The following is a 26,005-nucleotide window of genomic DNA, read 5'->3' as shown; positions in this document are numbered from 1 at the left end:
TTGTTCATTCTAATGTTGTAAGTTTTAAGTAATGTTTAAATTTGTGTTTTGGAGGGAGTATAATTTTTTTTAATTAAATGTATTTAGATTTGTTTAGGATTTATATTAGATTTTATATTATAGGTATAGATGTTCAAGGAAAGTAGTGTTTAAAGTTTAGAGTATATTATAATGATTTTAATTATTATTTTTTTAGAGAAGATAATTTACTCAATTTAAGGTATGTAGATTTGTTTAGGATTCATATGTGTTCTGAGTTTCTTTTTTTCTTCTTCTTCTTCTTCTTTTTGAAATATTTAGGACAAGCCTGTAATCAACTCTGGGAGGACTAGGGGAGGGTTAGGGAGGTTTGGGGAGAGGGGGGAGGGTATGGGAGGCTGGTTTTGGGGAGGGGATTTGTTTTGTAAAATTTAAAAATTTTTCAATAAAGATTTATACTGTAAAAAAAAAAAAAGAGATTTCAACTTTAGCCTTGCTTCAAAAACAGCCAATCGTCTTTTGTTGGGCATTATCACCAGCCAATTAGGTGCAGAGACCAGAGGGTGGTGGAAAAGAGGGCAGGGATATGTCCCTCCTATTTTTTCTTGCACCACACAAGCAATGGCTTTCTGGGAAGTGTAGTCAGAAGGCACAGTGGTGCTGAGGCAGCCACAACTTTCTCAAATTTCATATCCCATGGGAATAATGAACCCCACATTTTGGTTGCATTCTTTAAGTTATCCCATTTGAGGTGCGTCGATTCAAAAACTGTTGCCCTCTAATATATAACTTCCCCCAATTGAAGGTTACAAACAGACAAACACTGAGAGTGTAGGACTTTTTTTTTTATTGAAGATTTTTTAAATTTTACAAAACAAATCCCCACCAAACCCACCCTCCCACACCCTCCCCCATCCCCCCATACCTCCCTAACCCTCCCCTAGGCCTCCCAGAGTTGATTACAGGCTTGTCCTAAATATTTCAAAAAGGAAAAAAAAAGGCTTAAAACACATACGAATCCTAAACAAATCTAAATATCTAAAATTAAGTAAATTATCTTCTCTAAAAAATAATAATAATTAAAATCATTATAATATACTCTCAACTTTAAACACTACTTTCTTTGAACATCTATACCTATAATATAAAATCTAATATAAATCATAAACAAATCTAGATACATTTAGTTAAACAAATTATACTCCCTCCAAAACACAAATATAAACATTACTTAAAACTTAAAACATTAAAATGAACAAGTTAAAACTTAAAGCATTAACATAAACAAATTGTACTCCCTCCAATACACAAATTTAAACATTACTTAAAACTTAAAACATTAGAATCCCCTTATACACATTTAATCAGATTCCATATTATTACCATTCTTTATAAACTCCCTCCCAAACAAAAATTTAAGCATTACTTAAAGCTTAGAACATTAAAATTCCCTTATGCACATTTAAATCTTTAGCAATAACGAAGTCCATCGACAATAAACACATTAAACATTTAAATCTTCACCAATAACAAATCCCCTCCACAAAAAAACACAGTCCTTATCAGTCTCAATTGTCCATTTTCATTCTCCATCCTTATCATACTAATATTATTATTATCAGTCTCAATTGTCCATTTTCATTCACAATCGTTATCAATCTCTAGTTTTCATTCTCCGTACTTGTCGTTATCAAGCTCAAAAGAAATGCTTTAAGGTCTTCCTTAAAAGATTGCTCCAAAATTCCTGAATCTCCCAACGACTCCGAGGCCTGTGAGGATTCCTTAAACTCTTTATTCTGTTGGTCTTTACAGTTGTATGTTGCACAAGTTGTCCTCTGCCCCCTCTTAGCTTGTTGAAACCCCTCAAGCTGAAATTTCCCATTTTCCATTTCTTCAGACGACGATTCCACCCTTAAAGATTGCTCCAAAGGCTTTATAAATCTTGCTTCTCCCGCAGATTCAGATACCACTAAATATGAGGCTTCCTTAACCTTCTTCTGTTGCTGTTTTTCTTTACAGTTGTGTGCTACACAAGTTATCTTCTGCTCCTCAACCTGAGCTTGTTGAGGCCTCTCAAACAAGGGTTCCCCAATTTTCATAAATATAGGCTCTTCACACTGTAATTCTACATTCTTTTCTTCCAAAGCTTTAAACTTAGTAGATGGCGATGAACATACCCCCAGGACCGAAGTATAAAAATCTTTTGCTTGAACAACAGTATTGAGTCTATAACATATCCCCAGGTAGTTCACCACCATTCCAATCGGAGCATCCCATCTAAACGAAATTCGTCTCTTTTTAAGTTCATCTGCTAAGAAAACAAAGTCCTTTCTTCTTAAAATTTTGGGTGGGATCTCCTTTAAAATTATAACGTCTTGTGAAGCAATTGGAAATCTCTTCTTATAAAAAGCTTGTATAATTTCATTGCGTAGAGATCTTTTTCCAAAATAAATTACCACATCTCTTGGCAAGTTCTTTTGCACTGCCACCGCGGAGTTAACTCTAAATAATTTTTCAATTTCACTAAGTATTTCCTCTTTACTTTTATTCAAAATCACGGCAAAGTCCTTTGCAACCATCTCTTTCAGATCTCCTTGCAAGGACTCTCCCAAACCCCTTATTCTTAAGGCGTATTCCATTTGACCATATTGAAGCATAAGAATCTCATTTTCCATTTCTTTTTCCATACTTTCAATTTTCCCCTCCATTAATTCCACTTTTTCAGCTACTTCTTCCACACGGGAATTCAACTTTTCAAGAACAGAAGCAACTCCTTTTAAAGCCACAACTATATCTTGCCTCAAAGTCTTGTTATTTTCCTCTAAAAACTTTTTCATTTCAGCCCTAATTTGAATTATAGCATTTCCCATCATATCTTGCAAGTCCTTCACAATTGTAGGCTGGACCACTGTAGAGGTCCGTGACTTTGGAGCCATCTTAAAAGAAAAAAAACTTACTGCTTCTTAAAAGTTACAAAAATTCCTTCAAAAAAGAAAAAAAAATCATAACTCCCTGAAAAAGAAAAAAAAAAGAAAAAAGGGAGTTAAAAAAGAAGGAATTAAAATATCCATTCCAATCATTAAAAAGAAAAGGAAAAAGAAGGGGGAGAAGAAACACCAAAAAGCCTGCCTTTTAAAAGTACAAAAGAGAAAGCGAAAAAGTCAAGCAAAAACAATAATGCTTAAACACCCAGAAGCCAGACTATTAAAAATACAAAAAAACAAAACTAAAAGGTTATAATAATGCTTCTAAAATCCATCCAATCATTAAAAAAGCAAAAAAAGGGGGAGAAACCGATCGCCATTCTAACTCCCCCCCCAAAAAAAAAACTCCGGAAAGTCTGCCGATCGCCATTTTACTTTCCCTTTCGGCAAAAAATAAAAAGTAAAAGGAGAGAATATAAACATAAAAATAAGTCTTTAAACTTAAAATACATATAAAGTCAAAGAAAGCAAAAAATGAATCCTCTAATCAACTCTGTCCGCTTGTAAAAAAACTCACCGGATCACTTTAAGCGCGGAGGTGTTTGCAACGGCTTGTTTTGTCCCTAGGGACAAAAGCAGCTGGGAAGCGAAGACAGTCTGAACTCCGTGGGAGGACTCTGTCACCCCCCCAAAAAAAGAAAACGGGGGTACATAAGAGGCTCTACCACTATTCAGACCACCCTCTACCCCCCCCTTTGCCCGGGAGGGGGATTTTGAACCGCTGAACAGCTGGTGTCCGCTGTTCATAGCGGTTCATTACACTTACCCAGGAGGACGGCTAGAAAGTAGCCGCCATCGCCGCGCAAATCCACCGGAAGTCCGAGAGTGTAGGACTTTATAGGTTGATAACAACCACGTTATTTTCTTCCGCCATGGGGTTTTTATAAGCAGAAAGCAACTGACAATATTTAAATTAAAAATACAAATTTAAAACAAGAAATTTAAATCATACAATTACAGGTAGTCCTTGGCTTACAAATGTTTGCTTAGTCACCATTCGAAGTTACAACAGCATTGAAAAAAGTGACTTATGACCATTTTTACACTTATGACAGTTACAGCATCCCCATAGTCACATGATTTACACTTGAATGCTTGACAATTGACTCACATTTGTGACGGTTGCAGTGTCCCGGCGTCATGTGATCACCTTTTGCGATCTTCTGACAAGCAAAGTCAATGGAGAAACCAGATACACTTAACAAAGTGTAAAATGGGGCACAAAACTCACTTGACAAATTTCTCACTTAGCAACATAAACCTTGGGCTCAACTGTGGTCCTAGGTTGAGGACTACCTGTATATAACCCGATCTAGGTTTGCAAAAAAAAAATATTTTGTGTCTTCTTTCCATTTTTCTACTAATGTATGGATTAAGAACAATTCCCCTGGAAGATCATGTGCAACCTGGAAACTTCCAGAGTAGGCCTCATCCTGCCTGGGCCAGTTTTTAGCAGTAGAAGCATCTTTAAAGGGTCTTTCCTGCTGATACAAGTAATGGAGCAGATTCACAGAGTGGGGGTTGCTCCTTAAATAGAGAGCTACTAAGTTAGGCAACAGGAAAGGATACAGCCAATTAAAATAAGCAGAAGGGCTTTGTACAAAAAACCAGTTGCCCAGAGCAAGGCCAGGATGACAAAACCAATGGCCAAGTACTCACGGACATCCTTGTCAGTTAGCATTTCCTTAAGAGTGTAAGTATTTCTGGCCAAAGCACTTGGGGTCTCGGAGAAGAATTTTAATTTCTTGATACTTCGTTTTATCTCAGGGCAGTCCAGCAGCTGGTGCTCAGGATGTTTTGCATCTAGGAAGGGAAGCATGTGCTGTGTGATACTGTCAATCTGAGGCTTCAAGGAATCATAAATGAACACAAACTGGCTTGTCACCCGAACTGCATTTGCTTCAGAATGCAGGGTCCCCACCAGGTTAGAGCAGCGCCTAAGAGCCTCCTGCAGATTCAGAACATCCTTATGAAAGTTGACTAGCTGCTTTTTTCGCTCTTCCATCGCGTCAAGATTCTTCTGGGTCGTCTTAATTTTTTCCTCTTGCTCTTTCAACTGCTTCTCACAATTGGCAACTTGGTCCTGAGCCTTCTGTTCCTTGGCACAATAATCATCTACCATTTCCTGTGCCGCATCGGCTTTTTTCTCAGCCGTCCTCTGAGACAGGTGCGCGTCGATAATTTGAATACCCCCTGATAATGAGACAAAGACAAGATCAGTGGCTTACAGGATGTAACACATAGCCGGCAAGTTTTTCCAAGCAAGATTATTTCATATCCATTGAGGTGATTCCTTAGTCCAGGGGTAGGCAACCTTGGCTCTTTGATGACTGGTGGAGTTCAACTCCAGAATTCCTGAGCCAACATGGCTCAGCTTGGAAACCTCTCCCTTTTCCCTCAGCATGGCTGGCTCAGGAATTCTGGGAGTTGAAGTCCACCAGTCATAAAAGAGCCAAGGTTGCCTACCCCTGCCTTAGTCTTTAACTCTGGCAGCGGCTGACCTACCATGTCTCAGCTTGGGGGGGGGGTCTAGGACAATTCACCATGGACAACTCACCACGAACAACTCATTGCAGCCAACTTGCCGCGGACAACTTGCCTTGAGGCAACTTGAAATGGCTAACTCACCACAGGGCAACTCAGCCATGGGACAATTCAACACTGCATTAATCATTTCATTCAGATACTTTTATTATTGGTGTCTACATTTTCGTTGAAATTGTGATAATTCTTATATTTCTGGATTGACTTTCTTTATTTTATTATTATTGGCCACCGTTCCGCTGAAATTAATTTGACTTTTGTATTTGTTGAATTGTCCTGCCTCACATCCTGTGGTGAGTTAGCCGTGACGAGTTGTCCCTCAGAGAGTTAGTCACGGAGAATTGTCCCATTCCACAGCTTTGGAAACTGGGCAAAGTCGGCCTGTTCATATTTGAAAGAGTTGCAGGAATCTTCTATCTCTAGGCTAGCATGGGGAGTGTAGAAATCAGAAAGAGACAGTGGAAAACTAGAAACCCAGTTTCATGCAGTGGTTAAGGTGCGCTGGCCTAACAAACAGGAGACTGAAGTCTAGTTCTGATAAAACCCAAATGGGTGATTTTGAGTTACTCACTCTCTCTCAGGCCAAGCCAACTCACAGGGCTGTTGTTGTAGAGAAAATAGGGGGAGGAAGGAGTATTAGGTATGTTGGCCACCTTGAATTTTTTATAAAAATATCACAGGTGGGATAAAAAAAAATATATACTAAAAACAATCTAAATGTATGTCCAATGTTTTCTGTGAAGTCATAAGCAGTTGAACTCACCCTGAAGAAGGCTTATCTTTACACTAAAGCAATGCCAAAAGAGTGAATTTAGGATGCCCCCAAAGAGGTTTGAGAGACCCAGTAAAGTAGAGAGATGGGAGTTAAGCAAATGGTCATCTTCTGATTTGGAGCAGTTGATAGATAGTATTAGGTAGATCAGTGGTTCTCAACCTTTTTAATGCCACGACCCCCAAATGGTCGTAAGTCGAGGACTATTCAACTGGTCGTAAATCGAGGACTACTCAGCTGGTGCAGCACCATTTGCAGAATGGGACTTTTGGCTCAGCAGGGCAGAGACAGCCTGGACAATTCCTATTGGCTTTTGAAAGCCAATAGAATTAGACTCTATTCAAGAGTCTATTCTATTGGCTTTCAAAAGGCAATAGAATAAAAGGGAGTAGCACAGCTAAGGAAAAGGGGGGGGGGAAATGGCGGACTGCGTTTTTTGACGACCCCCGTGAAATGGTCGTTCGACCCACAGGTTGAGAACCACTGAGGTAGATGGATCAGACACATACAAAGTTTCACAAAGATTACATTTCTATGTGAATCCATAAGGCCTGAAGGGAGAGCTTCCCCAAAATTACCATGGCAATCAATTCAAACCCTACCCTATGAGCTGGGAGCAATCCTAGGCAATTATATGCAAACCTTCTCAGAAAGCAAGTCAAAGTGTGAAGGTTCATAGATCAACTTCCCCCAGGGAAAGATACATTTGTGTTAAATTTATTTAAACTTCTACAGTATTATGAATATGAAAAGTTTTGCCATTCGAAAATTTCTGCTTACTTGAAGGATCATTCACAAGAAAGATACGTTTCGGTCTGGAGAAGATGGATAGATTATATTCAGAATAAATATGGGACTAAAAAGTTCCATCTAGTTTATGAGTAAATTTTAGAGTATTATTATTATTAATAGTTTAATATAGTAGACTTTTTATTAGTTTTATTATTATTTTTAGTAACAATTTGGATATTGTATTGTTTAATAATATCAACTTGTTTATATCATTATGTTTATTTTTAATTTGTTTATACCTAAAAGGGGAGTTAAAGCGCATTATGGACTTGGTTATTTATATAGTTGGTTAATGTTAGTTAGAGTTTGATTATTATATTTGTAACACTGTACTCAGCTCTGGGAAGTGGGGGAGGGAGAGGGAGGGGGAGGGTTTAGGGTGGGTGGGTTTTGGGGTGTATACTGTAATTTTTATAAAACTTTTCAATAAAAAAAAAGAAAAGTTTTCCCATTGCTGCATAATCTCCAGTTTTGGTCTCCAAAATTCTATTCTTTATTCTGTGACCAAATATTTTGCAAACAAAACTGGACAAGAAATGGCAACACAGTTGGCTTATCTTGTCTTGTCTAGTTAGCTTGTCTAGCACAGGAAGTATATTTGAGTCATGAATTTTTATCCCACCCACTAAAATAATGGTAAAAAAAGTAAGTAAGCAAAAAACCCCAAATGCATAGGTACAGTATAGGGTACCTTGCTCAATAGTAGTAACTGTGGGAGGGATCTCCGGGTCCTAGTGGACAATCACTTAAATATGAGCCAGCAGTGTGCTGCAGCTGCCAAAAAAGCCAACAGAGTGCTAGGCTGTATTAATAGAGAGATAGAATCAAGATCACATGAAGTGTTAATACCACTTTACAATGCCTTGGTAAGGCCACACTTGGAATACTGCATCCAGTTTTGGTCACCATGATGTAAAAAAGATGTTGAGACTCTAGAAAGAGTACAGAGAAGAGCAACAAAGATGATCAGGGGACTGGAGGCTAAAACATATAACTAACGGCTGCTGGAATTGGGTATGTCTAGTTTAACGAAGAGAAGGACTAAGGGTGACGTGATAGCAGTGTTCCAATATCTCAGGGGCTGCCATAAAGAAGAGGGAGTCAAGCTATTCTCCAAAGCACCTGAAGGCAGGACAAGAAGCAACGGATGGAAACTAAGCAAGGAGAGAACCAGCATAGAATTAGGGAGAAATTTTTTTGACAGTTAGAACAATTAATCAGTGGAATAACCTGCCTCCAGAAGCTATGAAGACTCCAATACTGGAAGTTTTTAAGAAGAGATTGGACAACCATTTGTCTGAAATGGTATAGGATTTCCTGCCTGAGCAGGGGGTTGGACTAGAAGACCTCCAAGGTCTCTTCCAACTCTTTTATTCTAGTCTAAAATAGCCATTGTACTATACAACCTGCCCCATGGATTAGTGGCTATAACAGCATTTTCTTCTTCCTGAATATTGTAATTTAAACAACCAGCAACAACCTGAATTCTGAGCTGAAGGGACTAGGAATCCCTAGTCCCACCAACAAAATTACTTCAAATGCAATTGACCTATAGCAGGCATGTCAAACTGCCGGCCCATGGGCCGGATGCATCATGCCAAAACCGCGCCCACCCCATTGCTGGCAATGGGGAAAAAGTCATGATACATCGCGCAACGTCACATGACGTTGTATAGTATGTCGAAACCATGTATTTGATTTTGCAATTACCTATGAGAGCCAATCTTCATTGACCTGGAAGAAACCTAAGCAGGGTTGAGTCGTTACTATTAAAGCAAGCATGGTGTCAGTGTGTCTCATTGAGTCAACTCCACCGAAGCCTAAAAGAGATGCGGTTGCTTTAATGAGAGATCAGTTGCTTGTGCTCCTGAGCATCCCAAAGTATTTCTTCCAACTCATTTTTTTTGACATACCGAGGGTGTCATTAATACTCACCAATAATAGTTCCGACAACTGGTATCATCATCAACTGCCAGCCCTTATTTTTCCGCCTTTCTTGTTCTCTAATTTCTTCTTCTGCAGCAGCTCTATCCCTTTTTGCCTGTTCCTTCATAGCTCTTTGGCGTTGACAGTACTCTCTTTGCAGCTCACCCCACCTTTGCAAATCCTTCCAAAGGTTCTGTAAATTGACAAGCTTGTTCTCTTTTGTTTTCTGTTCATCCATGAGTTTTTTCTTTGAGACCATTATCTCTGAAGTCACTGAATCCACATTCTCCAGATCCCACAGAACCAATTCTTCTGTCTTGCCCAACTCCTCTGTAGCCTTCTCGATATGCTCCTTTAGATCTATGTAAAACTCAACGTCTTCTTTTGCTTGGTACAGACAGTTGACCACAGAGGTTAACTCACATATTCCTCGGTTGAAATGGTGTCTGACCTTTTCTTTAAATGTGTTGTCGTAGGCAGACCTTCGTACAAGGGCCATACTTTCCCTGAATCACAATGGGACCTGGTCTGCAGAGAAAGAACAAGGGAGATACCAAAGAGAAGGTGAGATCTGATTCAAGATACAACTAATGGTTTGCCTTAGGCTCCAAGAGGCAGAAGATAGGTAAAGATAAAGATTTCCCCTGTCCAGTCAATTCTGGCTCTAGGGGGGGTTGCTCATCCCCATTTCCTAGCCAAGGAAGCCAGCTTTGTCCGAAGATGCTTCCGTAGTCACGTGGCCAGCATGATTATATGCTGAGACATACAGAATGCTGTTTAGCTTTCCACTGAAGTGGTACCCATTTGTCTACTTGCATTTACATGCTTTCAAACTGCTAGATTGTCAGAGCTGGGACAAGAAGGGAGCTCACCCCATCACGCGTTACTTGGGTCTAGAACTGCCAATCTTCTGGTTGACAGCCCAGCCTCTTAATTGCTACGCCACCAGCTCCTAAACAGAAGATACCAACACTGAACTTTCTTGTGGCCTCTGGTGCTATCTGAGCATAAGTTAGGTATAGTGATTAAAAGCACCAGACTAGAAATCAGAAGACTTTAAGTTCTACTCCTGCCTTAGCTATAAAACCAACTGGGTCAGGGGTCCCCAACCTCTGGATGTTTTCAACCGGGATGCGGAAATGGTGGGGTGAGTGTACATGTGCACACGCATCCCCACTTGCGTGAGCAGCAAACAAGTGTATGCATGTGCGCTCCGTTTGCATGAGCGGCAAGTGCGCATGCATGCTGCTTGTGTAAATGGAGCTGTGGGTGCATGCTGGCCACTCGCATGGAACCATCCCCTTCCCACCCTCCACCCCCCGCTGGTCTGCAAAGCCAGAAAGGTTGGGAAACTCTATACTAGGTGATCTTAGGCCAGTCCTTCTCTCTCACCCTAGAAATAAGAAGGCAGTGGCAAGCTACTTCTGAAAAAAATGATGCCAAATAAACTGCAGGGACTTGTCCAGGTGATTGCCGAGACTCAAAGTGGCAAGAATTAATAATTACTGTGGTGACAAGCCCTTTGATGTAGCATGACCTCTGGAATCAGTGATTCATTAAAACTTTCTATCTTGTCCTGTCCTTTCTATCAAAGAATGTCTATGGAGATTGTCAGTCATCCAAGTCAGGGTTGTCCCAAAGGTGCTTTTTCCAAAAGGCAACTGAACTTGCTTGGTTTTTCCTGTGAAAAACCACTTCACTTCTCTTCCAAGCTTCTTCTTCCTTGAACTCAGGAAGCTTCTTGGATGAGAAGCGAAATGTTTTCAAAGAAAAAAACCAAAAAGCTCCAGTTGCCTTTCGGAAAAAGCACTTTGGGGTTTCTACTGAGGAGATCTGCAGAGCAGATGATCAAAGCCTACACGTAAACATTAAGAATACCATGTCAAGTCCGGCTTCAGACAATCTCCTGACTTCCTCCACATTTCTTGCTTTTAACTAACTCCCTCATTCTAAAAACATCGTGGAGCTCTAGCTGAAGGCAAGAGAAGAATATTAAATAGTATTCTCATGCTCATGGATTTCCCCAAAGAGAGGGAATTGTGGTGCACCATCCCTTTAAAGTAGACCTAGTTGCAAAGAGGACATTGTCTGAATCACACCATCTGGAGCCTGACCAGGGGCAGCCATGATTCACTAGACCTGCCTTAAAAAAGCTGAATGGTCCTGCTTCACTTTCACACATAAAAACAATAAGCTTACCTGGCAGCTGTGCTACAAAAGGCCCCCAATGTCAGACAAAACTATCTATAACAGTGTTTCTCAACCTTGACAATTTTAAGGCATGTGGACTTCAGCTCCCAGAATTCCACAGCCAGCATTGCTGGCTGTGAAATTCTGGGAGTTGAAGTCCACATGCCTTAAAATTGTCAACGTTGAGAAACACTGATCTGTAGAAAAGCAAGGCTAATGACAGCTATTGGGGGGATAGTCAAAATATCTGTCCCAGGTGGGTTCCTTACTTTTGCCATTCTGTTAACCTTTCACTGGATTTAAAGAGATCTTTCTGGAATTGTCCAGAATCACTTTTGGTTTCTGATTCTCTGAAAAGGTTGCTATCTTCCAGAAACGTTCAATGCTTCCAAGTCAAAACACTTTATGAACAATTTAAAAGCAGCAAACAGGTATTTCCACTTCTAAATTGCTTTCCCAAGAACCCTCTCCCCTCTTTCAATCCTATTTCTTGCTTTCTGATTTCGCCACATAAAAAGTCCTCTTATCCTGTGAGTGCTAGGAGACTTAAGATAAGGAATTATCTCAATAATGTGTTGAAGATCCTAGTTCACAGTGTCAATCTCTATCCACAGAAGTATTGTTTTTCTCAGGTGTCTCTCACTCCTCGAGTCAATTTGAAATTCTGTGCTCCTCAAAGAAGATGCAACATATCGATATTTCCTAACCCAGAGATTTAGACTAGACTAGAGGGTATGAATGTGGAGAAAAGCAAGGTTTTACACTTAGGCAGGAAAAATCAAAGGTACAAGTACAGATTAGGTGAAATCTGGCTCAAAAACAGTAACTGTGAGAGGGATCCTGGAGTCCTAGTGCAGGGCTTTTCAACCTTTTCACACATTGTACCACTTTTAGGATATGGCAACATCTTAGTACCGCCAATCACCTAGCAAGGTGTCAAAAACTTGATGACCCAAAAAAAAAGGAAAAAAAGTGATAAAGTACAGGTAGTCCTCGACTTACAACAGTTCACTTACTGACTGTTCGAAGTTACAATGGCACTGAAAAAAGTGCCCCCCAAGCCACAGCCGAGCAAGACACCTGCCTGCCTGCCCGGCGGCACTCTTCCTCCTGTCCGAGGTTTTCATTGTTGTGAGCATTTCTGTTGAGGATAGGCAGCGGGGGTGGGGAGGGGGGTGTTTGGTTTTTATTCCCCCCATCTGCTGGGTGGTTGCAGCAGGTTTTGGTCACTTCACATGACCCTGGGACTCTGTGACCGTCATAAATATGAATCAGTTGCCAAGCATCTGAATGTAAATGACAAGACCCTGGAGATGCTGCAACATTCCAGCTGATCGGTGCTTTTTCAGGGCTCAGCAGAAGCACCAGGATCAGTGCCAAGCTCCAGCTGGAGCCTGGCGCTGATCCTGGTATTTCCACTGAGCCCTGACAGCCCCGAAGCACCAATCAGCTGGAAAGCAGCACTGATCCTGGCGCTTCCACTGAGCCCTGACAGCCCTGCATCTCCAGCCATCTCTCACTCAGGCTGTGCGGTGCTGCCACCGGTACAGCTCATTCCCCTCTCCCGCTACTTTTCTAAGATGGTCGCGTACCACCTGCCAGGTGCCAATGTACCACAGGTGGTACCCGTACCACTGGTTGAAAAGCCCTGTCCTATTGGACGATCACTTAAATATGAGCCACCAGAATGCAGCAGCTAAAAAAGCGAATACAATCCTTGGTTGTATAAACAGAGGCACAGAATCAAAATAACGGCAAGTATTAGTACTACTTTATGAAACTTTAGTAAGACCACACCTGAAAGTCTCTTCCAGCTCTACTCTGATTGATTCATTTCTTCGAGTATCTTAAAAAGCTGTGTGCAGAAGGACTTTCTGGCCCACAATTTCTCCTCCATGCGAGAGAAATAGTTAAGCCTGGCCATCCTTGGTCCCAGGGATTCTTCAGTGACAGATAAAGAACTCTATTTACCAAGTTGAGATAAATGGACTCAGTTGCCTCCCAGTCACTATTGACTCTTGGCAGCTGTCTGGACAAATCCCTGCGGATTTCTTGGCAAGGTTTTGGAAGCAGGTTAGCCCTTGCCTACTTTTTCTTTCTAGGACTGAAGAAGAAAGACTGTCCCAAGATCACCCAGTTGGCTCCGTATCTAAGGCATAACATAGTCTCCCAGTTTCTGGCCCGATGCCTTAGCTAGCACACCAAACTGGTTCTCCTAAATTAACTTAGAGGACTGTCTTAATTAGAACCCATTGCTTTTGAGGAAAACAAAATCAGTTTGGCTAAAGCGATCAAGAAAAATAAAAAAAACAAGCTACCCAAGAGGCAAACAGTTTGTGCTCATTTTAGAACCCTGCAAAAGATTGAGAGAAAAATATCCAAAGAGCAGCTTTTTTAAAAAATATTTTTTTATTTTTCCAAACTCTCCCCCATACATATACCGTGATATTTATCAGATGTTAACATACATTCTTTTTACATTCATATAAGATACTTTTAACAAAATGAAATAAATACATACACATGACTTTTGGTGTTGCTCACCCATTTCCCCTTTCACTGTATCCACAATCCTTCTTCTCTACCTTCTTTCTCCCTTTCTTCTCTTCCCTCTTCTTCCTCTCCTCTTCTCTTTCCTTCACCACTCTCCTCCCCTTTCTCCCCCTTTCTCCTCTTCTCCTTCAACCTTCCTACTTCCTTCTCCACTCCTTTACTCTTTTCTCTCGCCTCTCCTTTCTTCCCTCTCATCCCTCTTCAGATACAATTCAGGGGTAATGTCCGAGCAACTCCTCTCTCCAAATTTCCCTATCTGTATTATATACAATAAGATTAATTTTCTCAATATCCAAAGAGCAGCTTACCTTGCCGGAGCGTGGTACCAAATGAAAAAAAGAAAATTATTTAGTTTCTGTTTCTAAATCTATGGGAGGACTTTAAAAGCTCCAGCTCTTCTAAGCACTAGTGCCCTCTTCTGCCTTTAAAGTTAGTAACAGACGGTGGTTATTATTAAAACAGGAAATGAAGGAAAAGATCTTTTGCTTTGCTTGAAATCTGTCTGAGCCCGCAAAGGGCGCTCTCAAAGCTGCTTTGCAAAGCCACGGAGCTGCCTCATTTCTGAAAGTAATGCAGCCTTGGGGGTTCACTTCACTTTCCTTCACACCTTCTCCAGCATCGCTTGCCCAAAAGTTGGGCAACCGCTGGAGAATAATCTTTTTGCATTTTTTCTGCATGCCTTTTGCAGGCTTAGATCAGAAGCTCTTAGCTATACAGCTAACATGCTATATCCACTGATCTTTCAAGCAATGGAAAACTATGCTGGGATAAGAAGTTTAATGAGAGTCAGGAGGCCAATAAATTTAAATAAATAGATAAATCTCACTGTCCCACTGGCGATCCCCTGCCTTCCCAAAGTAGGAATCATGTCAGCAAACAGAACAGAACAGAGTTGGAAGGGATCTCGGAGGTCTTCTATATCTAGTCAAACAATCTACTCAGGCAGGAAACCCTATACCAGTGATGGCAAACCTTTTGGAGACCGAGTGCCGAAAAACCACCCCGCCCCCCCCCACCACCTCCACAGCCCACCACAGATCGCCCAAGCGGCCCTGCAGTGCCATGGCAGCCATGCCCTCTGCCTGCACCCCACAGCATCATTTGTACATGACGGGGCGCGAGGGCAGTCTTGTCCCTACTGCCCGGCTGCCATGTCCTTGGCTGAGCTGCTCCATGCGGGCTCCACCTGGGAGTGACTCTCCTCTGGGGGGGCTGCTGGTGAGGAGGGGGCCAGGGGGGAGGTGGGGCTGGGACAATGGTGCATGTGCCTACAGAGATGGCTCTGAGTGCCGCCTCTGGCACGCGTGCCATAGGTTCGCCACCACTGCCCTATTCCATTTCAGACAAATGGTTATTCAATTTCCAATTGCTTTCTTTTGCCATAGTCATTCTAGTTCAGTGGTTCTCAACCTATGGGTCACGACCCCATTTGGGGTCGATCGACCAGTTCACGGAGGTCGCCAAGGCAAGACTGTCCGCCATTTTTTTCCCCTTTTCTGGTGGGTGCCTTACCTCCCTTGGGCTGGGCCAGCTGGTGGCCCAGCCGGTGGTCGGCCTGCTCCATCTCTGCCGCTTGCCAGCTATACCTCGGCCAGCGCAGGGGGCAGCACCACACATGCACGGCACTCCCGGGCAGGGAAAGTCCTCGACTTATGACTGGTTTAGTCCTCAACTTACAACCGGTTTAGTCCTTAATTTACGACCAGTTGGGGGTCACGGCATTAAAAAGGTTGAGAACCACTGTTCTAGTTCTAGTTGCAGATCTTTTTATTTGTATTATCTTCTCCAGTTCCTTTTCTTCTCTTCTGCTGTCTCCAGGTACTGCCATGTCCACTACCCAGACTTTTTTTTTTTTTTTGCCTTTCTTATGCACAATTGTTAAGCCTTGGGTCTTATGTGACAGGTGTCTGCTTGAATCTATTCCAAACAAAAGGCTAGAGGGGTTATAAAAACCTACTACCCATGTGCTCAGCCCTTCTTTCCTCTGCTCTTTCCTGCAAGAACCATCTTTCTGCCTCTTCAATAAACTGTAACCTTCTTCCCAAAGCAGTCGCCATGTTGCTTATTTACATGTTGCTTATTTATTCCCTGCTTGGATGAATCAGGATGAAGACTTTAATCCAACACTAGTTAGGGCAATGAAACGTTTGCAAGAAGAAAAAAAAAGCAAGCTCAGAAAGCACCAAGGACCTCGCATTCGAAAGGTCTCCTTATTTGGAGGTCCCGAGACACATTTACAAAACCAGAAGCCGCTTTGATTCGGGAGAGGGTGCAGAGTTTCAATAGGTGCCCTCGGGAGCTTCCTAAAGCATCTTGTGGACCTTCCATCGTCTCTGCTTGCTGCCCTCCAGAGAGCCAGTCATTCAATCCTCCCAAAACAGCTTTTGGCAGAAAAGCTCGGGCTGATCTGGGAAAGCGCCTGATTTGCAAGAATCGCTGCAAAGCCGAAACCGAAACTTAAAAAGGCTGCTAACAAAGGAGGCGAGTCTGCTTGAACTTCACAAGCATCAAAACACTGGCAGAGCGACGTTTTGGCTCCCGCCTGAACTTTGAAAGCAAGCAAGTGCCGACGTGAGTGTCTCCTTCGGTGGTGGTGGGTGTTTATGCCGCTTGTCATCCTTTCTTGCAAGGGCAGCTGAGCATCTGGAGGGTTGTAGCCTTGAAGGAGCAGAAAATTCCTCCCTCGGAGAGTGGAAAAATGCAAGTATGGCGCGGGGAGGCAGGGAGAGTTGGGGTATGAGTAACCTTGCCAGTTTTAGAGATTTCTCTGCCTAATTGGGCTAGTTTTAGAGATTGGCTGCGGGAATTTGTTAGCGTTTGGGGGCTGCTTTCCCCCCCCTCCATATTTTGAGCTACTTTTTAAGGGCATGAAGATTTGGGGCCATGTGTCAAACTGTCGTGCAAAATGCATCGCAGGGATACAGGTGACTGAGTCGGGTTAGCCTCCACCTCCCCTCTCGCTTCACCTTCTAAGGAACTAAGGATTAATTTCCTGACAGAACAATTAATCAGTGGAACGACTTGCCTCCAGCAGTTGTGGATGCTACAACACTTTTAAGAAGAGACTGGACAACCATTTCTCTGAAATGGTATGGTTTCCTGCCTGAGCAGGGGGTTGGACTAGAAGATCTCCAAGGTCCCTTCCATCATCATCATCATCATTATTATTATATAGAATAGAATAGAATAGAATAGAGCTGGAAGGGACCTTGGAGGTCTTCTAGTCCAGCCCCTGCTCAAGAAGGAAAACTTATCCTATACCAGCTCAGACAAGTGATTGTCCATTCTCTTCTTAAAAATCTCCAGTGATAGAGCACCCAGGATTTCTGGGGGTAAGCTGTTCCACTGGTTGATTGTCCTCACTGTCAGGAAGTTTCTCTTTAATTCCAGGTTGCTTCTCTCTTTGATCAGTTTCCAACCATTGTTTCTTGTCCTTCCCTCTGGTGTTCTGGTGAACAACCTGACAACCCCCCCCCCTGCCTTGTGACAACCCCTCAGATACTGGAACACTGCTATCATGTCTCCCCTATTTCTTCTTTTCTTTAGACTAGCCAAACCCAAGTTCTGTAGCCATTCTTTGTATATTTTGGTCTCCAAGCCTTTGATCATCTTAGTTTCTCTTCTCTGAATTTTTTCCAAACACTCAACATCTTTTTTGTGATATGGTGACCAAAATTGGCTGCGGTATTTGAGGTATGGTCTTACTAGGGTTTTATAAAGTGGTACTAATACTGCATGTGATCTTGATTCTATGCCTCTGTTTATACAACTTAGGATTGTATTAGATTTTTTGGTTGCTACTGCACACTGCTGGCTCATAGTTAAATGATTGTCCACTAGACTAGGACTCCAAGGTGCCTCTCACAGTTACTGTTTTTAAGCCAGGTCTCGCCCAATCTGTATTTGTTCCTTTGGTTTTTCCTGCCTAAGAGTAAGACTTTGCTTTTTTCCACATTGAAACTCATTTTGTTGGATAGGGCCCATTGTTCAAGTTTGTCAAGATCTTTTTGGATACTGAGTTTGTCTTCTGGGGTGTTGGCTACTCTTGTCAGTTTGGTATCATCTGCGAATTTGATGAGTTCCCTCGTCTAAGTTATTTATGAAGATGTTGAAGAGTACTGGGCCTAAGACGGAACCTTGTGGTACCTTACTTCTCTCCATGTGGATGTAGTGCCATTGAGGACTACTCGTTGAGTACAGTTTGTCAGCCACCATCATCTGGTGGTGATGTTGTCTATTCACCTTTTTCTAGCTTACCAAGGAGTAGGTTGTGGTCCACTTTGTCAAATGCCTTACTGAAATCTAGGTATACTACATCCACTGTGTTTCACTGGTCTACTATTGAAGAATGAGAAGATTGGTTTGGCATGATCTGTTTTTAACAAAACCATGTTGGCTGCTAGTTATGACTTTGTTTACTTCTAGTTGTTCACAAATCTGTTTTTTGATTATCTTTTCTAGGATTTTCCCAAGTATTGATGTTAAACTGATTGGTCTGTTGTTTCCTGGGTCCATTTTTTTTCCTTTCTTGAAGATAGGGACCACATCAGCCCTTTTCCAATCAACCTCAAGGATTTGTAAAAGATGTGGTGCAATGGTTCTGAGATAACATCTACCAGCTCTTTCAGAACTTTGGGATGTAATCTGTCGGATCCTGGTGATTTATATTTGTCAAGGTTGGATAGGTGTTTTCTTACCATTTTCTTGCTTGTTTTGATTTTTGTTTGTAGTATGTCTTTTGCAATAGTTTTTTTGTGTGTGTGTGTGTGTTGGGCTATAGTTTCTTTTTGTGTGAAGACTGATGCAAAGTATAAGTTAAGCAGCTCTGCTTTCTCCTTATTGCCTGTAACTTCCTTGCCATCTTCTCTCTCTACAGTTTCCTTGACTTTCTTCTTCTTATTTATATGTTGGAAGAAACTTTTTTTGTTGTCCTTGATTTCTGTTGCGAGTTTTTGTTCGTTCTGGGCCTTTGCTTTCCTGATTTTGTCTTTGCCTGTTCTGGCTGTCTGCTGATAATCAGCCTTGGTTATGTGCCCCTCTTTCCATTTTTTTTTATTTGTCCTTTTTGTCTTTCAGTTTGTCAGAGAGATCTTTGTGCAGCCATGCTGGTTTCTTCTCGGATTTCTTGTTTTTCTTTCTCAATGGTACTGTGGTGGTCTGGGCTTTTGTGATCGCATTTTTCTTCAATCATATATATTTTTTCAGTTATTTAGACTGAAGTATAGAAGTGTAATATTCAGTTTTTATTGATGGCATTGTTTAAGCAACACTTAATGAATATTGTGATTTTAAAAATCCTTGTTTCTCTCCAGATGTATTAGAAGTAAAATCTGTAAATTCCCAGTGAATGTGGTTATAGGAGCTATAATCCAATATTTCTGAGAGAAGCAAACTAGGGACACGTGAAAGAAAGGATCAGAAGTGAGTTTCTAGACCTAATTCATAAAAGTACAGCAAGTCAGGCAAATTTTGCCCATTTCTAAAAAGAAAGTTGGTGCCAGTAAAAAAAAAAATTACCACTGTGATTATCATGGAAGTGGCAAATTGTGAGTTCACTGGGATTTTTTTTCCCAACCCAGGTATTTCCAGGAATACAACATTAACTGTTCAACCTTTCCTCTTTTATTTTTGGTTTAGTTTTATCCAGGCAGAAATGGCTGCCCAGACCAAAGATTTACTTGCTGTGGAAGTCCTAATGAATATTATCAAAGCAGAGGAAGTCCAAAAGGAGATGGAGCTGATGATGAAGCCCCATGCAAATTGGGAGGAGTATCTGATGCCTGGGCCCATTTCCATCGGTATCTTCGGGGAGCTGTCTTATATTGCTGCAGGACAAGGAGACTTTGTCATCAGTCCTGCCCCACCCGAGGGAGGCTACAAATATTTGAAGTATCCGAACTCTTTCCAGGCTTCCCTGATGCAGGTGAACAACAGTGGGTGGCATGCCTTCAGCATAGCCCACAAGAATATGGATGGCATCCGGCTCCTTTCTATGAGCGTCCCTGAGCAAATCAAAAAGGCTATCCAAATCTTATTTCAGGAAAAGGATCTATTGTGGGACATCTTGCTCCTTAACCAACTAGATAGCCTGAAGTCAATTGTAAACGAATGTTCATGTTTAGCAAAGTCAGTTGAGAGTAAGTTTGATGATGCTATATGTATGATTGGGGAATTTCTGGATGTGTGTACAAGTTCCAAATCACAATATGAGCAAAGATTGGTAGAAACGAGGTGTGCATTGGAAGACTTGAAGCTAAGAAAGGCAGCCGCTGAAGAAGCCCAGGCAAAAGCAGAGGAAAACTACAAGGAAACAAAGAACAGAGTAGCTGAAACGTTTGACAATTATCGAAAAGTGGTAGATGGCATTCCTAATGAGCCTACAGGCACTTTTATGGACATTTATGGAAAACAAACACAAACTAGACACATGTTGACGATAAGTCAACAAGAATACCAGAAAAGTTTTGACATCTTGAAGCAGCTGGATAAGGATTTGCTGGATGTGCTCAGTGAAATGAAGAAATGTGAAACGAAGCAGAGTGATTTTGAAACCACCAAAAAGAAGCTGATCAAAAGAGTGAATGCTTTTAATATTGCTCAAAACAATACGCACGGCATCCGTCTTCTTTCTATGAGCATCCCTGAGCAAATTGAAAGGAACATCCAGACCGTGTTCCAGAAAGGCTTTACCTTCATGGATGACTTGCTACCTGGACAATTAAGTGTACTGGAAGCAGTTGCAGATGAATGTTTGTCTTCATTTAAGAAAATTGACAATCGGTTTGATAATACTGTTTGTCTAATTGGGGAACTCCTGGAAGTGTATACAAGTTCTAAATCACAGTATGAACAAGGATTGACAGAAACCAGACGGGCGTTGGAAGACTTGACGTTAAGAAAGGCAGCCGCTGAAGAAGCACTAGCAAAAGCAAAAGAATACTACAAGGAAATGAAGAACAGAGTGGCTGAAACATTTGATGATTATAGAAAAATGAAAGATACCATTTCTGCTGCTGGCTGGAATAATGTATGTCTGCAATTCACTTCAACCCTAAGAGAAATCTTGAAAGGGCCAATTATCAATCTGACATCTTTGCTTAGCTCTAACGATCATAAGTTGCTTTGTTCAACTCACAGCAGAAGGGAGATAGTGTTTGAAAGCAAGGATGACTTTATAGCCATGAACGATATCTGTGCCCAGTCAGCTGAAATGTGGGCATTGGTGGATGCTCTTAAAACCGTGGTGGATGATGAAGGTAATATTGACACGGATCTCCTCTGCAATAAAAAACACAATGAAATCAAAACAGTATGGATCAAAAATAAATCTCAGCAACTGATAGGACAAATAACAAAAGTAAATGAGTGTAGCCTCAAGACTTTGGCAATGGAAATATGCCAGTGTACAATGGATATCACTGATATGTTAACTCAAGCAATAGAACTGGGCAACACAAACAAGGAAAGTCTTAAAAAGACAATAAACGTTCTCTCAAACACTATGGAAATTTTTGATAGCAGAAGCAGAGCATATAATGTCACACCTGCTTTTGGTCCCATGGCACCAGATATGATACAATCCCAGACAAAGATTCAAGAGAACCCGGCGTTCGCAGCGGAAAATTTAAAAAAAAAAATAAACGAAATTTTGGAAATGCTGAAGATGAGCCAAGACGAATACCACAAAAGTTTTGATAACTTAATACGACAGAATAAGGATTGGCTGGATGTGCTCAATGAAATCAGGGAATGGGAAGCAAAACAGAACGATTTTGAAACAGCCAAAAATGTGCTGATCAAAGGCCTGGATGCCATGGGACGAGTGAAAGAACAGTGGGAGAAAATGGTGTGTTTCTTCCAGATGATCTACAGTCTCACTGAATCCTATAGGAATAAAGATCTTACCGAATTTCTACTATCCGTTGAAAATATTTCCAAAATTTCAAGTTACTCCCAGCACCTCATAGATGGGTTCTCTAAGCAGGCACTCAATGCATCTAATATGTCTCACTTGGTAAACATGATATCCGAAACTTACACAGAAGTGTCCTCAGAATGCCTGATGGATAAAGTAAACATGCCAGGGAGGCTTATTTCCATGGACCCTTCCGATCCCCAATTCCAGATAGAGCGTGTCAACTTAGCAGAAGATTGTGACAATGCCCAACTGGCCATAGAGGACAGGGTCATTACGAAAAAGGAAAAATTTGAAAAAAATATCCTTGTCAGAGTGACAAAAATCTCTTCTGAGCTGAAGGCTGTCTTGCCAAAAATGACTGAAATATAGAGAAAAGCTACTGAACATAATGAGCAGAAGGGGATGAGGGAAAACCCCCAGGATAGAGCTGATTAATTAATTAAAGACTTGTCTTTCAATCCAGGAGGGAAATGGAGGCAGTCTAGGCTTTTCTATATTATTGTATTTCCCTCAGAATAATAGAATGTGAAGTGGGCAACTTGGTCATCTCTGTATTTGCTAAAACTAGAAAACTAAGAAACAGCTATAGATATTGCCATTTAGGATCCTTTCAAAAACCGTCTTGGCTCATCGTTTCTGAGGTAGGGGCTCATGTTAGCTCCTACTAAATATTTCTATTTTTGTTTCTACTTTCGCGTACCAGTTCCCTCTTCTCTCTCCAGTCAATTTTTATGGACCAATAGCTCTTCCTCTGAGCTGATGTGGCTACTAGTTTGTCTGCCCTACCACTCCTCTCTTTTGAGGCTTTTTCTACTAGAAAAAAAGCTGAAATGTGCCTTGTTTGCTTCTTTTTTCACCATCGTTTGTGTGTCTGTGGTAGAGAAAAGGGTTGAGAGAGAAAAGGATTGAAATATATGATGTCTAATTTTGACATGCCATTCATTTGAATTCACTGCTATTAATGCTATTATTGTTTTTGCTCCTATTGTCATTGCAGGCTTCATTCATTTTTGGAGTGAAGGAACAATCAAAAAGCATGAGTCTATCTGTCTGTCTGTCTATATACCTACCTACCTATCATCTATCTGATATTTGCATGTATCCATGTGCAAACCTATGTGCAAGCATGTAATATACACATACTATAATTTGTCATGTTTTCCTCTGTTTGAAAAGCATCTACTCTTCATTTTGGTTCAAACCTCTAAAATTCAGTTGGTCATCTTTACTCTAAGTAAATATATAAGTAGCTGCTCAGTCTCTCCCCTTTTATATAACCAGTCTTCTTTTTGATTATTACATTTTTTTCTGTTCTCTTTCTTTCTCTGGTGGGTAACATAGGAAAGCAAACCTGTGGAGTCCTTGGTGCTCTCTGATCTTGGTTGTTTCCTTGCAGACGTTTCATTACCCAGCTAGGTAACATCTTCACAGTATAATTCTTGAGCTACTCTTCTATTGAAAGCAAATGTATTGGGTAGTAAATAGACTGCTTCAAAATTCTTGAGTGGAAGATCTTCAATCCTTGATCCAACAGACCAATATGTCATCTCCAAGACAGATGTATCCTTAATGGGGAGATGGCTGCCTGGATTACTAAACCCATTGAAAAAAATAGGTGGGAGATTCTCAGTTTTCTTGGGTATAAGTGTATCTAAGGAGGAAAAGAATGACAGCTCAGAGAGATGCTCCTCAAGTACTTTCAGATGGTAGTTTTCCAGGAAATCAAGAGAAAGAGGTTGACCAGTCAGCCAGAATGAACTGAGTAATTAAATATTGAGCTTTTTGGGTGTAGTAGATGTTTTATTAATAGGTATTAACAAATATTAAAAGATGTTTAATAACAGGTCTGGTAGTTTTCCAATACATTGGCATGCCACCATCAAGAAGTTCAGTATCCAGAAATTGTTTGGGACTTCTAATCAATACAAATCAGAGTGAAATGTGAGCAATATTTGAAAAGTGTTGCTGTTCCTTCCCTCTAACCCAGTGATTCTCAACCTTTCTAATGCCGTGACCCCATAATACAGTTCCCCATGTTGTGGTGACCCCCAAGTGGGTGTGGCCACCAATAAGAGGGAGTAAGACAGCTAGGGAAAAGGGGAAAAAATGGCGGACAGCATGGTTTGGTGACCCCCGTGAAATGGTCATTCGACCCCAAATGGGGTCCCGACCCACAGGTTGAGAACCACTGCTCTAACCACTGTTTATTAGATTATGGCTATCACAAACGGCATTGGGTACATGTAGATTTTAAACCTGAACTTTTTTTTACTAGGTATAATACCAGAAAAATCTGATAAGCAAAAGGTTTAACATTGCATGTACTAACAGCAGTGAGGATTGTATTTGCTCAGCACTGGAAGAATGAAGAAACGCCACTGGTCACAGAGATAATCAAGAAGATATTGGACTGTGCTGAAATGGACAGACTTACATTGAGGATCAAAGAGTAAGAAGATACAGAATATTTTCAAACATGGAATTTATTTTATTAATGATTGGAAAAAGGGAGTAGAGACTAAGAATGTAACTTGTATTATTAAGCAAACAAATTAACCCAGACAACACAATGTTTATTAAGCACTAATCAAATGTAAAAATAGAAAATTAATAAAAAAAACCTGCATTACATGCATTTAATTCACATAGGCTTAAGATCAAATGAACTTTGCAAATCCAACCATTGAGTTTACAGCTGAACTGAAATTTTACCTGAATAACTCAAGAGTTTCCTGCATTGAGACACAATCTCCCACAGTACTTTACAGAGTTTTGACTTATGGCCACAATTATGGGATAAGAATCTGAGTCATTAGGCAAAATGGTCAGTAAGCAAGATGCCCATGGAACTGCTTCGCTCACTGACCGCAATCCTGGCACTCCCGGCTGCAGTCATGCAGTTGCGAGAGGTCGTGAAGCAGAGTGGAGGGGTGGGAGAGGCCCTGGGAGACCTGACACAGGCCATGTGTGGCTGGTGGGGTGCTGTAATATGGTGCAAAGCCACAGTCATCCCAACTCAGCCCTGCAGTGTGGGATGAGGCAACAACAGTTCCACACAGGACCTGAAGTAGAGGCCTGAGGCCTTCAGCAGTCTCAGCCAGCTGTCACCACTATAGTCTATACCAGGGGTAGGCAACCTTGGCTCTTTTATGACTCATGGACCAACTCCCAGAATTCCTGAGCCAGCTGGCTCAGGAATTCTGGGAGTTGAAGTCCACGAGTCATAAAAGAGCCAAGGTTGCCTACCCCTGGTATAGATTAAAGTTGTCTTCAATCAAGTCAAACTAAAAGAAGCAATGACTTAATAAGCTATTGTTAAGTCAGGTCGTGATCAAACAACAGACCCAATGGAATGTGTGAGGAAAGCTGACAATTGCAGCACACTTTCCATGGGGCTTCCACCCATCAAATTGCAGTGGTTTGAGCAGAAATGGACATGTTTCAGTGTACTTCAGAGGTTGCATTGGTTGCCGATTTGCTTCCAGTCCAATTCAAGGTGCTGGTTCTCTTGGTAGCCCTCCACAGCATAAGGGATCATCATCACGATTATTGCAAACCTCTCCGAGTTAGCTATCCTCATATCCCTAGGTAGCCCTATAAGATCTGGGCCACAAAACATGAGATGGCAGCAAAGCCCCACGTTTTGGCCTTCCCTAAAGATGCCTTTTCAAAGATTGGTCATTATTTCCAACAGAAAATAATAAATCCCTTTGCTTTTGTGCCCAGTTTGCTATCTTGACTTCTCCATTATTACACGTTTGGACCCCACAGAATTTTGGAAAGCAGTTATACATAAATGATCCAGACTTACAGCATCAGAGTCTGGTTTGGAAGCATCACTGCTTCAGACAGGAAGGCGATGCAGAGAGTGGTGAGGATGGCCGAAAAGATCATTGGCAGTTCCCTCCCTCCTATCCAGGATATAGCACAGAAGCGTTGCTTGAGCAGGGTCCATAAGATTATCTGGGACGCCACACATCCTCTTCACGACCTGTTTTCCTTGTTACCTTCTGGGAGGAGGCTTCGTGGTATCCGTAGAACATCCAGATTCAGCCGTAGTTTCATTCCATACAGTAGTAAGCTTGTGAAGTCTCAAGCTTCCTCCTTCCGTTATGTATTCAAGATGGACAGTATTTAATATTTATTTGTTATGTATATGTAGGGGTGTGGGTTTATACATATATTCTATATAGTGTGTTTTAGGTGTGTGTCACGTGTTTCACTTTGAGAACGGGCAACTAAATTTCGTTTTTGATGTGTGCCGTTGTGCCCACAGTAAAAAAAAAAATGACAATAAAGGTTATCTTATCTTCATCTGTTTACCTACCTTTCAAGATAATGCTCTGA

General features: G+C 41.3%; 2 protein-coding genes across 4 annotated transcripts; one reads left to right on the top strand and one right to left on the bottom strand.

The window, feature by feature from the left end:
- Positions 1-4,202: 4,202 nt before the first annotated feature.
- On the bottom strand, positions 4,203-14,080 carry LOC120314252. 3 transcript variants are annotated; one of them, XM_039357135.1, is made up of 3 exons: positions 14,049-14,080; positions 9,007-9,525; positions 4,203-5,156 (listed from the first exon to the last, which is right to left on the bottom strand). In XM_039357135.1, the coding sequence occupies exons 2-3, from the start codon at positions 9,494-9,496 to the stop codon at positions 4,507-4,509; spliced, it is 1,140 nt and encodes a 379-aa protein (XP_039213069.1). In that variant the 5' UTR covers positions 9,497-9,525; positions 14,049-14,080; the 3' UTR covers positions 4,203-4,506. The 3 variants fall into 3 exon arrangements, with proteins under 3 accessions (XP_039213069.1, XP_039213071.1, XP_039213070.1); XM_039357137.1 differs by lacking the exon at positions 14,049-14,080 and adding an exon at positions 13,732-13,763; XM_039357136.1 differs by lacking the exon at positions 14,049-14,080 and having other exon boundaries at positions 9,007-9,899.
- A 2,140-nt stretch (positions 14,081-16,220) lies between these two features.
- Positions 16,221-24,110, top strand: LOC120314265. The gene is made up of 2 exons (XM_039357167.1): positions 16,221-16,311; positions 19,378-24,110. The coding sequence occupies exon 2, from the start codon at positions 19,394-19,396 to the stop codon at positions 22,025-22,027; it is 2,634 nt and encodes an 877-aa protein (XP_039213101.1). The 5' UTR covers positions 16,221-16,311; positions 19,378-19,393; the 3' UTR covers positions 22,028-24,110.
- Positions 24,111-26,005: the final 1,895 nt, after the last annotated feature.

This window comes from Crotalus tigris, unplaced genomic scaffold (assembly GCF_016545835.1).
Source record: "Crotalus tigris isolate CLP2741 ecotype Arizona unplaced genomic scaffold, ASM1654583v1 scf7180000018867.1602434, whole genome shotgun sequence".
In the NCBI taxonomy this organism is placed as follows: domain Eukaryota; kingdom Metazoa; phylum Chordata; class Lepidosauria; order Squamata; family Viperidae; genus Crotalus; species Crotalus tigris.
This window is presented reverse-complemented; position numbering and strand designations above follow the sequence as displayed.

What these genes read in the sequence shown, in the direction of transcription:
- LOC120314252 (XM_039357135.1), bottom strand. Translation starts at nt 9,496, where the DNA reads ATGGCCCTTGTACGAAGGTCTGCCTACGACAACACATTTAAAGAAAAG. An exon ending in AGTTGTCGGAACTATTATTG is followed by an intron (nt 5,157 to 9,006) that starts GTGAGTATTAAT and finishes TCTCATTATCAG; the next exon opens with GGGGTATTCAAATTATCGAC.
- LOC120314265 (XM_039357167.1), top strand. Translation starts at nt 19,394, where the DNA reads ATGGCTGCCCAGACCAAAGATTTACTTGCTGTGGAAGTCCTAATGAAT.